Raw genomic sequence first — 13,903 nt, 5'->3', positions numbered from 1 at the left:
AAAAATTTTAGATATTTTTGTATATTTACATCTTTGATATATGTACTACAGTACATTATATTTTTAATAATGCTTCCAACTTTATTTTTAATTATATTTTTATTATAATTTTTGTTATAAATGTTAACTTTCGTACTTTATTCATAAAATTTTGTTTGCTATATTTTTATACATGATTCTAAAAAACGTTAAGTGCTACTTTTTAATAATTACATGTACACATATAAATCACATATTTTATTTAAAGTAAAGTTTATCTTCTTAAGATTTAACTACCTATAATTAATAATTTTTATTATATTTATTTTGGCAAAATTTTATGATATATATTTATATATTACGATATATTTTTATATTATGATATATTTTTATATATTACGTAAATGATATGTTATATATTGTTATACTGAAAATACTTGTTATAAAAAAAGTAAAAATGTTTAACAAAATTTTTAGCTGTGACTACAGCAGAATTAAATTATTTTCTTTAGTGAAATTTTTCTCTTAGTGACAGTAGTAATATGTTACCAATAATTCTGAAGCGATCCAGTTGGTAGCAGTAATAGTAGCAGAAGGCTTTCAATATTGACGCACATTGACGCTTATCAAGAATCCTATAATCGCCGAAAACTGAAAAAAGATCTGCTGTCAAATTCGAAGTAATTTTCACAAAATAAAGCATATTATTATATATTTTAGGAACAATGTCAGAACCCGTAATAGATGAAAGGTAATTTTTGAGCAAGGTCTTATAGTAAATGTATTTTCAATGAATATTCCATTTTTTTATTATATATTAAACTATTTTATAGAGTAACTGACGAAATTGAAGCACTAAAAGCGATATTGCTTGACGATGAATTAAATATAAAAGAAAATGACAGGTAGGTTTTTTTAGGGAATGTAATGTTTGTAACCTAATAAATGAACTAAATCAATTGTCATTTTGAGACTTTCAATTATTATAAATTATAGGTAATGTACCATTAGAAAATGTTATTTATGATTTAAATATTTGTTCCATTAACAAAGCATTTTAAATTTAATATTTATATATGTACTTATATAGGAAAGGAAGAAATTTTAACAGTAAAGTAAAGTAATATAAAAAATATAAATAATATAAAAGAATATAATATAAGAATATTTATCTTCATACAAATGTATGAAATTGGAGGCTTAACAGATATTCCTTAATAACACTGTCAGTGTTATAATTTTATACAATATCATATATTGATTATATTAGTTATTATTTGTTAGAAGTATTTTTTATATATATATATATTATTATATATATATATATATATATATATATATATATATATATATATATATATATATATATATATATATATATATATATATATATATATATGTAGTATTTGTAAAATAAAGAATTTGATATTTTTAATACTCTATGATTTACTTATATTTATTAATCTTTATAATAAATTCTCATTGAACCACAAACTAACTGATATTAGAGAATTTAGAAATTTATGTATTGTGAAAAATCAATGTTTTTTCAGAGGTGAACCAGAATGTATTGAAACTGTGTTATTTCCCTCAACTGGTGAAGATTCACAGTCTCAATATGTTTGTGTAACACTGATTGTTCAGTTACCTGTGGGATATCCTGATATATCACCTACTATTAGTCTCAGAAATCCCAGAGGTTTAGATGAAAATACAGTGAGGCTTATGCAATCAGATGCAGAAGCAAAATGTAAGGATTTCATAGGTCAACCAGTTATGTTTGAACTCATTGAGGTATGTATCACATATTAGAAAGTGTTCTATGAATAATAAAATATGTTGAAGTATACATTGAGCTTGTGTAAAATGTATGTACAAGAGTTATATTTAAATTTTATTATATTGCTATTCAATTTATATCAGAGTTACTTCAGGATTTTGTAGTGTTTCATTTATTATCTCCTTTAGATATTATTATGTTATATTATTGTGCTTTTGTAACTATTATTTTATTGGCTATATGCTATGTTTTGTATCTATGCGATATTATTATAACAGTTAATAAGAGAACACCTTACAAGAAGTAATCTTCCAACGGATCAGTGTGCCATATGTCTGTATGGTTTTCGGGAAGGAGATGAATTTACAAAAACTGAATGTTATCATTATTTTCATTCACACTGTTTAGCAGCACATGTTGCTGCTGCAGAACGATATTATAGAGAAGAACAAGAAAAATTGCCACAATGGCAACAAGATGCAACAAATAAATTCCAGGTATACTAATATGTAGTTATGAATATGGAACTAAACAAATTTGTGACAGTCCTAGTTACCATTAAACATAACATATTGTTTCAGGCCATATGCCCTGTGTGTAGAGAATCCATCAATTGCGATGTAGAAAGCCTATGGTCTGCTCCACCTCCAATTGATGTTGAAGCTGCTATTGATTTTTCAGTAACTGCAGAGCTGAGAGAATTACAAAAACAAATGGCAGCATTATTCTTAAGGCAACAACGGAGGGGTGGTATAATTGACTTAGAAGCCGAAGGTGTGAAAACATTGGTTAGAACAGAAGATGAGCCAGGTGCTACTACTGAAGGACCCAACCCTCCGGGAACCAGTTTAAATGCATATTCAAATCAAAATATGCAACCTGTTGATCATATGGTATGTTTATATGTTAAAAATAATGATAAAGATTGTATTGACTAACTAAATAGTAATTATATAGAACTTTTACGTAAATTTTTTACTTATTAATGAAAAAATATATAATTGATAATATGTATCTAAAGATTCTAATATTTATAATTTGTAATTTTTGTTTTTTTAATTTTAATACTTTAATAATAAAATATTTCCTTCAGCAAATGCCACAATCAAAACAGTCCTCACAGACACAAAATCATGCTCACTATCAATCAAGGCAACTACATCATAATTACCAAGGTCATAATAACCATGGCCATCGAAACAGAGGTCGTGGACGAACTCATTATCGTCGTCAATTTGACAGAGTTAGGCACACGGAATCTACTCCCAGATGACAATGGGTTCGAGATAAATTATTTACTGTCTGGTCTTCTATTTTGCTAAGTGTATACAATAATATGAACAGCATTAGTAGCATAATTGTGTATGTATTATATAATAACTGTTTAATTTCAAATCACTTTTATGTACTAAAATTATAGGTTTCATTGTTCGGCAACATTCCCGTTATAGCGGTGTATAAAATGGGATATGTTGAGACTTCCAATCCATTAAGACTCCTGAAGCCATGGTGCTCTTTTAAACGATCTACAATCGTACAAAAGTTAGTTCTTTTTTTAAATATAAATATGTATACAGAGCTGTAAGTACTGTAGCATATTACAAACAAGCAAAAGAAAGAAAAGATACCCAATCAAAATGTTATACTAAAAATATTTTATACCAGTCATTTAAAATTTAGCAGTCTCGAAGTATAAAAATAACATGTATCACTTTCAAATTAATCATTTTTACATAAATTTCATAACTTACAATACTCATTTATTAAAATTTATTAATATAAAAATTTATTAATAATATAGATTGTACTATATAACAGAGCAGACATGGATCAGTGTTTAAAGAAATACCTGTTCATTCCTTTTAAAGGAATCGAAAATTTCACTTTTGCTCTATGCATATATTCAGAAGCAATGTAAATCTTTAGAAAAAGTATGTAATGCTATTATATATCAAGTTTAACATGTGAAATATACCTTTCTCTCAAGAGTTGAGAACTTTGGTTTAATGTATAAATCAACCACTACTTCTGAAAGAACACTATTCAAAAAATAATGTGAACAACGCAAAATGTTTTCTGCAGTCATGTAGTATATACATTGAAAAAATGTAAGTCTTTGATTTTTGTAATTTATTTGTATTTTGTTTTCTTCATTTTATTTTTGAACATCTTGTTAAAAAAGAGATTTATTGTAAATATTTCTTTGTTGGGTGCAAAAGTAGGTTTTGTTAATATGTAAAAATCTTCCTTGTAATTGTGATATTTGAAAAAGAGTAATAACAAAAAATAGGAAAAAATTTTAAAGAATGAAAACATCAGATCATTCCAATTCAAATAAATTAAGATATTAATTTTATTATAATAATGTAAATTCTTCTTTATAGCAATGACATTTAGCAAAATACATTTGACATTAGTTATATATTGTTAAGGTAATTATGATCTCTAAAAATAGAATAGAAAATGCTTTTATAAACGATAAAATGTTTCAGCACATGTAAAATTACGTAAAAACGATTAATTATTTTTATTCTTTTTTAAACAAAATACAACATAAAACAATAATATTATGCATTTTTTGTAAATTATATTTTAAATAATATAAAGTAATATACTGTAAATCAATATAAAATACCTTTATTTTCACTTTGTCTCAACAAAAATGAACAAAGAACTGTCTGATTGAAAATTGTAATGAAATCTATATACCATATAGCTATTTGTTTTTTATATTATATTTTGTATATATTAAAATACTTTACCTAGTTCAATATGAGTGTAATTGGAATAATACAAAAAGTTTCTTCTAAATCTTTAATTTTCATTACAACAAAATTTTTATTATATGAAATAAAGAAGTAAATATTTTTGCATCTTCTTGTTGAACTTACATTCTTTTAAAAAGGATGAAAATGAATGAATTAAATGTATTTCTAAAATCAGATTGAAAGAATAATATTTCTTTATTTTTAAACTTATTTTATATAATATTTATTTATACATACAAGTACCAAAGAACTTATATTTAGTTCAATACATTCAAAGTAAAACTTTGTTGTTTTCTTTATATCGATACTATATTTACCTGTGATATTTTTAAGAGAAGAAAAGTGTAATTCAATTTTCAGTACGCTTATTTTATAAATATGTATGTACATAACTTTTTATGCCAAAAATTAAAAATTGGAAGTTCAGTATGTATTTATAACTATAGAATCTTTGTAATCTTGATATATGTTTCTTACAAATGTAATAAAAATATTCAATGAAAAAATCTTTTATATATAAATTGCACTAATATTAAGCAAATATTAAATGCAATAAACAAAAAAATTTTCCATGAATAAAATTTTACTGTATGGCTAATTAAAAATAAAATAAATTATAATATAATAATATTTATAGTGTTTTCGAAATAATTAATGCAAAATATGTTACAAACAGCTTAATAAAAGACTTAATAAAACATTCAATTCTCGTTCTATAAAATCCTATATTTCATATATTTGTCTTAAGTATATATTTGTCTTCTATTATTGACCCTTTATTTATTTTATTATTTCTGAAATCTATAATTTTCTATATTATTATTGCTTAGTTGCAAAGTTAATAGCTTCTAAAACTTCTGATAAAATCCTAAGACTTCATTAGATATTGCAATTTCTATTTCATTAATCCAATGTCACTGTATTAGAACAAAGCACATTATTTACATAAAATTCTTATTTTCCCATGTTATATACCATATCACAAATGTTGCCAAAATAGTAATTTTCACTTTTTCTACTTAAAAAAAGTCATTTCATTATAATTCTTATTTATCAAGAAAAAGGTATGTAAAAAGTATTTTAAAAATATCTGTGAAGTGACTATATATATATTTATCATAAAAAAATATATATAACATTTATAATAGATATTACTTACAAATGAAAGGAATCAACGTTTATAAAATAGAATCTATGACTCTTTTATTACATTCATTTTATGAAAATTAACAGATAGGATATATTATAAAAGTAACAATATAATAATTTAGCGATATGTATGTAATATTAATACATTCATATCTTTGTTTCAATCTTGAGTTAATGTAATTTAGTAACAAATAAAAATAATTCTTTTTTTATTGTATTTTGTATTTAAAATTGTGCATAGCATTTTCATCTCGATTAGGAATGTATAAATTGTTAGTTTTGAAAAAAAATTTATACAAATAAATGTTCAACTTAGGATGCTTATAACAATAAAATTATAAAATTAATAATAAGTTAGTATATTTACAATTAATTTATAATCAATATTATGAATACCAGTCATTGGATATGTAATAAAATCATAAATGATTGAAAATAATTTAATACTATGTAGTATATTGTTCCTTTAGTTTATTAAGTTTTAATTTTAACTGTTCAAGTTCTGTTTGTACTGGTTTATAAAAGTCCTTACATTGCAGCAAAATATTGGAAGCTGCATCTAATAATACTGGACTGATAGATTTTGGTGAGGGAATGTCTATAGAAACAGAACTAACAATACTGTTGTCACCATATCCTTCATCAATACTTTCATCCGAAGTTTTTGCTAGTGCCTTCAATTGATCTTTCAAATCCTGTAGGATAAAACCAGTTTTAATACTAAATCTCTTGATAAAAATAAAAAGATTATGAATGAACAATTAATGTTTATGTTAAAAAGTTAATATAAAAAATTACTTTATTTCTCATTAAAACCTGTTTTAGGCATTCATGTAAAGAAACTTCCATTTTGTTTTTCTGAAACAGAATAGTTATAAGATAATTATAAGTAATCCCTCCATAATAAAGTCTTCTACTCTTATATATACATTATAAAATAACATTTTATACCATTGTGGTTAAATGTCCCTTTATTTGAATTCCATGAAGTTTATTTTCTAAACTTTTAACTTTTCGTTTTTCTTGTCTAAGTTTCCTGATTAAAGCAGTGTTAGCTTCATATGATAATGTTTTTAAACGTTTATTTTCATTTATTACATCTTGCATTGAATTCAATTTTTCCTCTGCTTCTATATTTTTTGATTTTAAAAGTTTATATTGTGCAATCATTTTAGTTAACTGTAATCGCAATTGAAAGATTGCATCTTCTATCTGACTTTGTTCCTGTTTAGAAGACAACAGAGTAGTCTGTAATGCTTCATTCTCAGATTTTAACTTTTGAATTTCAAGTTGCGTTTTACGCAATGTATCAGCAGTTTGATTTTTCTCAGTTTCACATTTCTGTATATTTTCTTCCATAGTTGTAATTAATATACGTTGCTTAGCCAAAGCATTTTCCATCAATGTTTTGGAAACTTCATTACCTAAAAGTCGTTTTTCTAATGTTTTTAACTCTGCTTTTGTATCTCTTAATTCATCTTCTGTTAATTCTAACTTTGTGGAGACATCTGGAGAACTTGATGTATTGATATCTAATGATTCTAAAATACTGTTTGATTGATTTTGTGTCTTTAAGTTTTGTACCTCATATTCCAAGTCTTGCTTTTCTTTTCTATGTTTTTGAAGAAGTTCTGTATAATCTATGTTTAATTGCTTATATCTAGCATTTATGTTTGCTATTGTTTGCTGTCTTTGCTGCAAAATTCCTTGATAAGTATCAATTTCTAATTGTAAAGTTTTCTTGCTTGCTTGTAGACCATGTACTTGAGATTGATACCATTTTACAGATGCTTCTGATGCATCTAAATGATTTTTTACATCTGTTAGAGTATTTTGTAATTTTTGTTTTTCCTGAACTACTAACTGCATTTCTACATACAATTCTGTGATTTTTCCTTTAAGCCCTTCATTAGCAGCAATTCTGGCATTGAGTTCAATACGCATATTTTCTAAATCTATTCGAAGTCGCTCATTTTCTAATTCTAATAATGCAACACGTTTTGATAATTCTATATTTGAAACATCTGGTGTTGATAAGTGTCTAATATGAAATTCATCGGCCATCAATTGCAGAGAATCTGTTGATGTAACAGAATCTAACTCTCCTTTAAATGAATCAGATAAATTGTCCATTATTCCAAATTATACCGTAATTTAATGTGAATAGTGTATTTTTTCTAAGTTTTCTCTCATTAAATGCAACATATTATGAGTAGGTTGTAATCTAATTTTATAATCGAAATATATTAGTCCAGCACTGTTAACTTTGGAACATCTCGTATTTTGATAAAATATATATATCATACATACTTTATTTTGCGAAAGTATTTGGTATTCTTTTTATTATTATATTAGTAAATATGAAGAATACTGAACATGACATATGTTAATTGTAGACTATGTATATTTGTATATATATGTTTAAATGTCACTTCATATTATATTTATATAAGAATACGACTACATACGTGTATAGTACACATGCAAATATATCCTTTACTTAAATACTTATCATCAAATATAGATATCTCAAAATTTATACAATTTGTGGAAAGAGCATAAGTATTTCATGAGAATGAACTTTATGATGGAAAATTATGGTATTATAATATTGTTGTTAGAAATGGAATCTAAAAAGTAGTATCAACTATATATGCTTTTTAATTTTAGACTCTCTAAAAGTCCACAATAATATTATAATAAAAATAATTAAAAATTACAGAAGGTAACCTATCGATTGTACAAGTGAAGATATATTAAGGCCGATTAAGATTATTCATATCATGGCGCTAGTATCGTTTTAGAGACAATTTCACAGAGACGATAATCTCAGTACTCAGTAGCGCGCATGGTCATTCAACGTCTTTGGATTAAGGGTGGGTCTGTTCTTTTGCGGGAGGGGTCGTGTAAATGAATCTAAATATAACAAACAAAAAATATTGTAATATCCACACAAAGATTTTGCTTATGCATTTTACTTGCGAAGATTAATATTGTGGGTAAAAGTGTTGATATTATATTTTTGTGTTCGATGCTTATTGACAGCGTAACGGTGACGAAAACTTCTTGGTGGATGGAGTTCTCTACGATTCGTTCTATCTTTCCCTAATTTCCAAGTCCCCCCCCCCGCCCCCCTCGACCCGATTCCCCATAAAGATTCAATCCCCTATACACTCTAGTCGCTCCCGTTCATGGCTGCGTGCCGGGGTGGGGGAAAACAAGCTGTATAACGACGTAAAATTCGAAGCTTGTATGCAGGAATATGTCAAGTTTAAAAATCGGTAAGCTATTGCATTTATTTGTTTTCTTTTCTCAGTAATAGAGCGATAAATTATTTTATAGTATTTCATAAATAATAAAGAGAACGGCTGAATTGAAACTCGTGCTAGTTGTTGCCCCTTTGCATTCAACACGCTTCTACATTGCTTTTGTAGTATGGTAGGCAAGAAGGCAATGAACGATATTCTATATACTGTGCTTCGAAAGTTACCACATTCTCGTTCAAGGTTTGCGTGAAGGGGATCAGAAAATAATTGTCACAATTCTTGTGTATACGCGTTCTGCTGCGTATGTAAATATTTCACAATGGGCGGCACATTCGCCTGTTTTATCGAATCTATCGGTTATAACTAGAGTGCGGATGTTTATGCATTTCAGATATGTTAGAATATGTAAATGAAATATACAAAATATAGAAATATAAAATGTATCACCTGTATGCAAAAAACATGTAAAATATGCAATAATATTCTATAATAATGGAATCGTTGTTAACTATACACTATGATTATAATTCGCAGTACATAGTTAATTAGATCTTTAGTAATTGAAACTGATTTATAATTTAACATATATTCATTGTTTCACATGACACAACATTAACACTACATCATAAAATTTGTAATATAGTTGATAAAATAAATTTTGTACACACTACCATATGTTTTTCAAGAAGGAATATGCAAAACATGAAATATATAGAATATGCAAAATGAATAATATATGCTTAATATTGCCTAGAGATAAACAAATCCATAGCTCACTTTATTGTCAATTTTCCATGAAAATTTGCATAAATATCTGCAATCTCCTTATAACAACTGTCAAATTTTATGATGTTGAAAGTTATGGTTAAAATAACATTACATTTGTTTATATTTTAATCTTTCCATATAAGCTTTATCTGTAATAATTTAAGTTTTGCAGTTATTTTTGATATTTTGATTTTCTTTTCCAAATTTATTAATTATCTTTTGCATCATATTTTCTTCATAAAAGATTTTAATAATAATGCAATATTTTGCGTGTTTCTGTTAGGTATATTCTACTTTATAATACATTGTAGTTAGCATGAATGTTTAATGTTCTCTTTATCAATATTTTCTAAAAGATATTTTATTATATATTTCATTTTGTATATAAATTCTATTATTAAAAGTATATATCAATAATATTAAAATATATTTAATTTATGATTGTATTTAAAGTACATATATAATTTATATACATTTTTAGCATCAAAGTTTAGTATAGTTTAACATTTCTTGAATATATTTCGTTTAAGAAAAGTTTTAACTTTAAACTGATCTTTATCATTTTTATTTTATATTCTGTATCTCCTATTCTGTAATTATATAATTATATATATATTGACATTTATAAATAATATTGCATTAATAATATATATAATATATAATTAATAATTTTCATTGCTTTATATTAATTTATAGTTGTCTTTATTACTTTTAAAGTCGATAATTTGATAACTTTTATATAAAAAGCAAAGTAGACTTTATTCAAAGAAAATAATTGCATGTATTTTATATCTGTTCTTTATAAATACTTTAGTTTATTATTTATATATAAAATTTTACATAATATCTTTGAAAAACTCAAAAATATATGTGTTTGTATATTACATAAAATTTACTAATTATAAAATATATATCGAGAGCATTTAATTTAGCAGCTATTAGTTATATTAACAAAATTACAGAAATAATACTAATATAAAATAACTCTCAGTATGCTACTTAATAAATAAATGTCTTTTTTCCTTTTTTGGTAAATTATATATATATATATTTAAGTAAACTTACAATAAAATTAAGTAATAATGTAGTATAATATTTTTCTGATAGTATATCTAAATATTGTATTTTACAATATATATGATGTCAAGTTAATGATTGTTTCATTTTTTTCTAAAGTGTTGGTAATGCACTTGCTTGCCCTACCCTTGAGAACGATGGACTCTGAGCAAAGAAATCAGCAGGTATATCAACACTAAACAAAAAGCTAAAGAATGAATGCCTGCTGCACTCACGCTGCCGACACAGAACAAGCAGATTTAACATTTATGCAAATAGTGTGTGAGTAGCAGCTACTCACGCCACACTCAGACGTATATATCCATTTTCGCACATGGCAGCCATGAAGCATGGTACGTTTTATTCTTGTATGCTTTGCTTTGTATGTAAATTTGTTTAAATGTCTATATTACTATAGTTTATTAAAAAAGAATTAATTGATATACCTTTAAACTATATTTCTAAACATATATTCATTATATTTGAAAACATATGATAATAATGAATTACCAAAAAAAATTAAATAACATTTTACATAAATATATGTATGAAATATGTTATATAATGTTTTTCAGTTTCAATACAACTAACAAATTATACTTGCTGACAGATATTAAAATCTTATATGTGTAGTATTTTAAATAAATTAAAGTAATTTATAAAAAGGAATTGTAAAAATATATAAAAGGCATAATATAAATAAATTCCAAACACAAATGTATTCTTTATTTTACATTTCACATTATTTTGTAACAAATTGCTTTAAATAGTTTATCTAAAATTAATATTTTAGTATATTATAATTGGAGATTATTAAGAGATAACAGTTATCTGCACTATTAATGTATTTTGTAATCTAAGGATTAGTTAATTTAGTAGATTCTGTATATATTAGATATTTTATCTTCTGAATCTAAGTAATTATGTTTCCCATTTTCAATTGTTATTATTATTATTAATAAATATATTATGTGGTATATATATATTAATATATAAACAATTTATGTCTTATTTAATTTTTATACTTAAGTGTTAAAATAAATATCCAAATTTTAATTCTGTGATCTGATTTTTCTAAAAGCTTTTTTTACAATAACTTTAAATTTGAATTAGGATTATTATAATCAAATTTTTATATTTCAATTGAAAATATATAATATTTAAAAAATTCATTATTGTGACAATTTTCAGGCAAGACAAGTCAAGACGACGTATGCTATGTTGTCGCCAAATACGACTATGGAGCACAAGGTGCTCAGGAGTTAGATTTACGGAAAAATGAACGATACTTGCTTCTCGATGATTCAAAACACTGGTGGAGAGTACAAAGTGCGAGAGGACAAGCTGGCTATGTGCCAAGTAACTATGTCAAGAAGGAAAAGCCATCTCTTTTTGACAGTATTAAAAAGAAAGTCAAAAAGGGCTCTGGCTCAAAAACTCTACCATCCAGTAATTCACCATCCAGAGCCGTAGAATCTCCTATTATGGCTAGGCGTTTACCTGCTGATCCAAGTGAAGCAATAGGTACAGCAGTTGTCAAGTACAATTACCAAGCACAACAAGCAGATGAATTGTCACTCGTCAAAGGCACTAGAATCTTAATATTAGAAAAAAGTAATGATGGTTGGTGGAGGGGTCAAAGTGGTACACAAGCAGGATGGTTTCCATCAAATTATACTCACGAAGAAGGAGATGCAGATGATACACTTCATACGTATGCAATGGCAGAAAATGTTCTTGATATTGTTGTTGCACTTTATTCATTTTCTTCCAACAATGATCAAGAATTATCCTTTGAGAAAGGTGATCGTTTGGAAATCCTTGACCGTCCACCAGCAGATCCTGAATGGTATAAAGCAAGAAACAGTCAAGGTCAAATAGGTCTAGTGCCACGTAATTATCTTCAAGAATTGAGTGAATATTTGACACAACCATATCGTGAGAGAGGAATGACAAGTAGTGAGATTAGTACAGGAGACTCCCTTGAAAGAAGGCCAGATCCTGGTGATAGACCACATCTTGTTGGAAAACCTTGGTACTATGGTAGCATTTCACGTTCGCAATGTGACACGTTATTGAATCAACATGGTCATGATGGTGACTTTTTAATTAGAGATAGTGAAACTAATGTAAGTACAAATAAAGATAATTTAATTAATACGATTCTTATATATTTAAATTAGTTTATTTGAAATATCATCTTGCTGATAATAACAAACAATACATTATGATAATCTTTTAAATATAATAAAATGTTTAATTTAAATTATGCAATAAACATTAAATAAAAATATTATAACATTTATATAGGTGGGAGATTATTCAGTATCTTTAAAAGCTCCAGGACGTAACAAACACTTTAGGGTACATGTGGAAGGAGCGTTATATTGTATTGGTCAAAGAAAATTCCATACACTAGACCAATTAGTAGACCATTATCAACGAGCGCCTATTTATACTAACAAGCAGGGTGAGAAATTGTATTTGGTGCGCCCATTGCCAAAAGGCAACCCCAGTAGTAATGGTTGCTAGGTAAATTCGTGCCATGAAAGAGCGGTCCATGCGCTTTCGAATGTATCTTTAAGATACGCAATGCCTGCCTAGTAATATCAATATCACACATCTCGTATGTTTATACATAACAATTAATATAATTGGTGAACTCGTATATTAGTGTTTCTTGATTGTTTGTCCATTTACACTGATAAATAATTTATTACTCTAAGTAATTACCACCAACAGTTCTTATCATTCATTGGAGCTTCCATACTATTTAGCAAACAAAGCTAAGAGAAACGAAACATTTGTACGGCAGCTATATGACAATTGACTAGTTGACACAAGGCTTCTCTTTATATCCATATATAATTGTAAAACACGACCGATCATGTTATTACAATTAATAATATATTTACAACTACACGTAATGTAGACTGCAAATATAATGATCAAATAACGGTTAATTATCATGCAATTATGACCGGTTAAGTGGATCTCTACTCTGAATCTATTGGTATTGAATTATGACAAAGACTAAGTGTTCATTTGTGATTTTGTATTTATTAGAAATTTTTAAGTAAATAAACTATATTTAAGTGTGCATCAGGTAAAATGTAGTTGTTTTTCAATCCTTTATT

At 26.0% G+C, this 13,903-nt stretch overlaps 3 protein-coding genes across 9 annotated transcripts; 2 read left to right on the top strand and 1 right to left on the bottom strand.

Moving 5' to 3' along the window:
• The first annotated feature begins 532 nt into the window (after positions 1-532).
• Positions 533-3,452, top strand: LOC117238255 (E3 ubiquitin-protein ligase RNF25). Of its 3 annotated transcripts, none has more exons than XR_004494155.1 (7): positions 533-730; positions 813-884; positions 1,533-1,773; positions 2,038-2,256; positions 2,341-2,652; positions 2,853-3,121; positions 3,180-3,452. XR_004494155.1 is itself a non-coding variant. In XM_033503024.1 (7 exons), the coding sequence occupies exons 1-6, from the start codon at positions 705-707 to the stop codon at positions 3,030-3,032; spliced, it is 1,050 nt and encodes a 349-aa protein (XP_033358915.1). In that variant the 5' UTR covers positions 533-704; the 3' UTR covers positions 3,033-3,038; positions 3,180-3,452. The 3 variants fall into 3 exon arrangements, 2 of the variants coding, with proteins under 2 accessions (XP_033358915.1, XP_033358914.1); XM_033503024.1 differs by having other exon boundaries at positions 2,853-3,038; XM_033503023.1 differs by having other exon boundaries at positions 2,853-3,452.
• A 2,416-nt stretch (positions 3,453-5,868) lies between these two features.
• LOC117238251 (spindle pole body component 110-like) lies at positions 5,869-8,394 on the bottom strand. 3 transcript variants are annotated; one of them, XM_033503016.1, is made up of 4 exons: positions 7,556-7,754; positions 6,628-7,478; positions 6,475-6,534; positions 5,869-6,371 (listed from the first exon to the last, which is right to left on the bottom strand). In XM_033503016.1, exons 1-4 carry the CDS (start codon positions 7,602-7,604, stop codon positions 6,123-6,125), a joined length of 1,209 nt encoding a protein of 402 aa, XP_033358907.1. In that variant the 5' UTR covers positions 7,605-7,754; the 3' UTR covers positions 5,869-6,122. The 3 variants fall into 3 exon arrangements, with proteins under 3 accessions (XP_033358907.1, XP_033358905.1, XP_033358906.1); XM_033503014.1 differs by having other exon boundaries at positions 6,628-8,394; XM_033503015.1 differs by having other exon boundaries at positions 6,475-6,531; positions 6,628-8,394.
• Positions 8,395-8,532: 138 nt separating this feature from the next.
• On the top strand, positions 8,533-13,878 carry LOC117238254 (cytoplasmic protein NCK1). Of its 3 annotated transcripts, none has more exons than XM_033503019.1 (4): positions 8,533-8,957; positions 10,887-11,119; positions 11,958-12,895; positions 13,077-13,878. In XM_033503019.1, exons 2-4 carry the CDS (start codon positions 11,101-11,103, stop codon positions 13,296-13,298), a joined length of 1,179 nt encoding a protein of 392 aa, XP_033358910.1. In that variant the 5' UTR covers positions 8,533-8,957; positions 10,887-11,100; the 3' UTR covers positions 13,299-13,878. The 3 variants fall into 3 exon arrangements, with proteins under 3 accessions (XP_033358910.1, XP_033358912.1, XP_033358911.1); XM_033503020.1 differs by lacking the exon at positions 8,533-8,957 and adding an exon at positions 9,019-9,243; XM_033503021.1 differs by lacking the exon at positions 10,887-11,119 and having other exon boundaries at positions 8,567-8,957.
• Positions 13,879-13,903: the final 25 nt, after the last annotated feature.

This window comes from Bombus vosnesenskii, unplaced genomic scaffold, assembly GCF_011952255.1.
Source record: "Bombus vosnesenskii isolate JDL3184/JDL3185 unplaced genomic scaffold, Bvos_JDL3184-5_v1.1 scf7180000013444, whole genome shotgun sequence".
Classification (NCBI taxonomy): Eukaryota; Metazoa; Arthropoda; class Insecta; order Hymenoptera; family Apidae; genus Bombus; species Bombus vosnesenskii.
The sequence above is the reverse complement of the archived record's forward strand: the minus strand, read 5'-3'. Positions and strand labels throughout refer to the sequence as shown.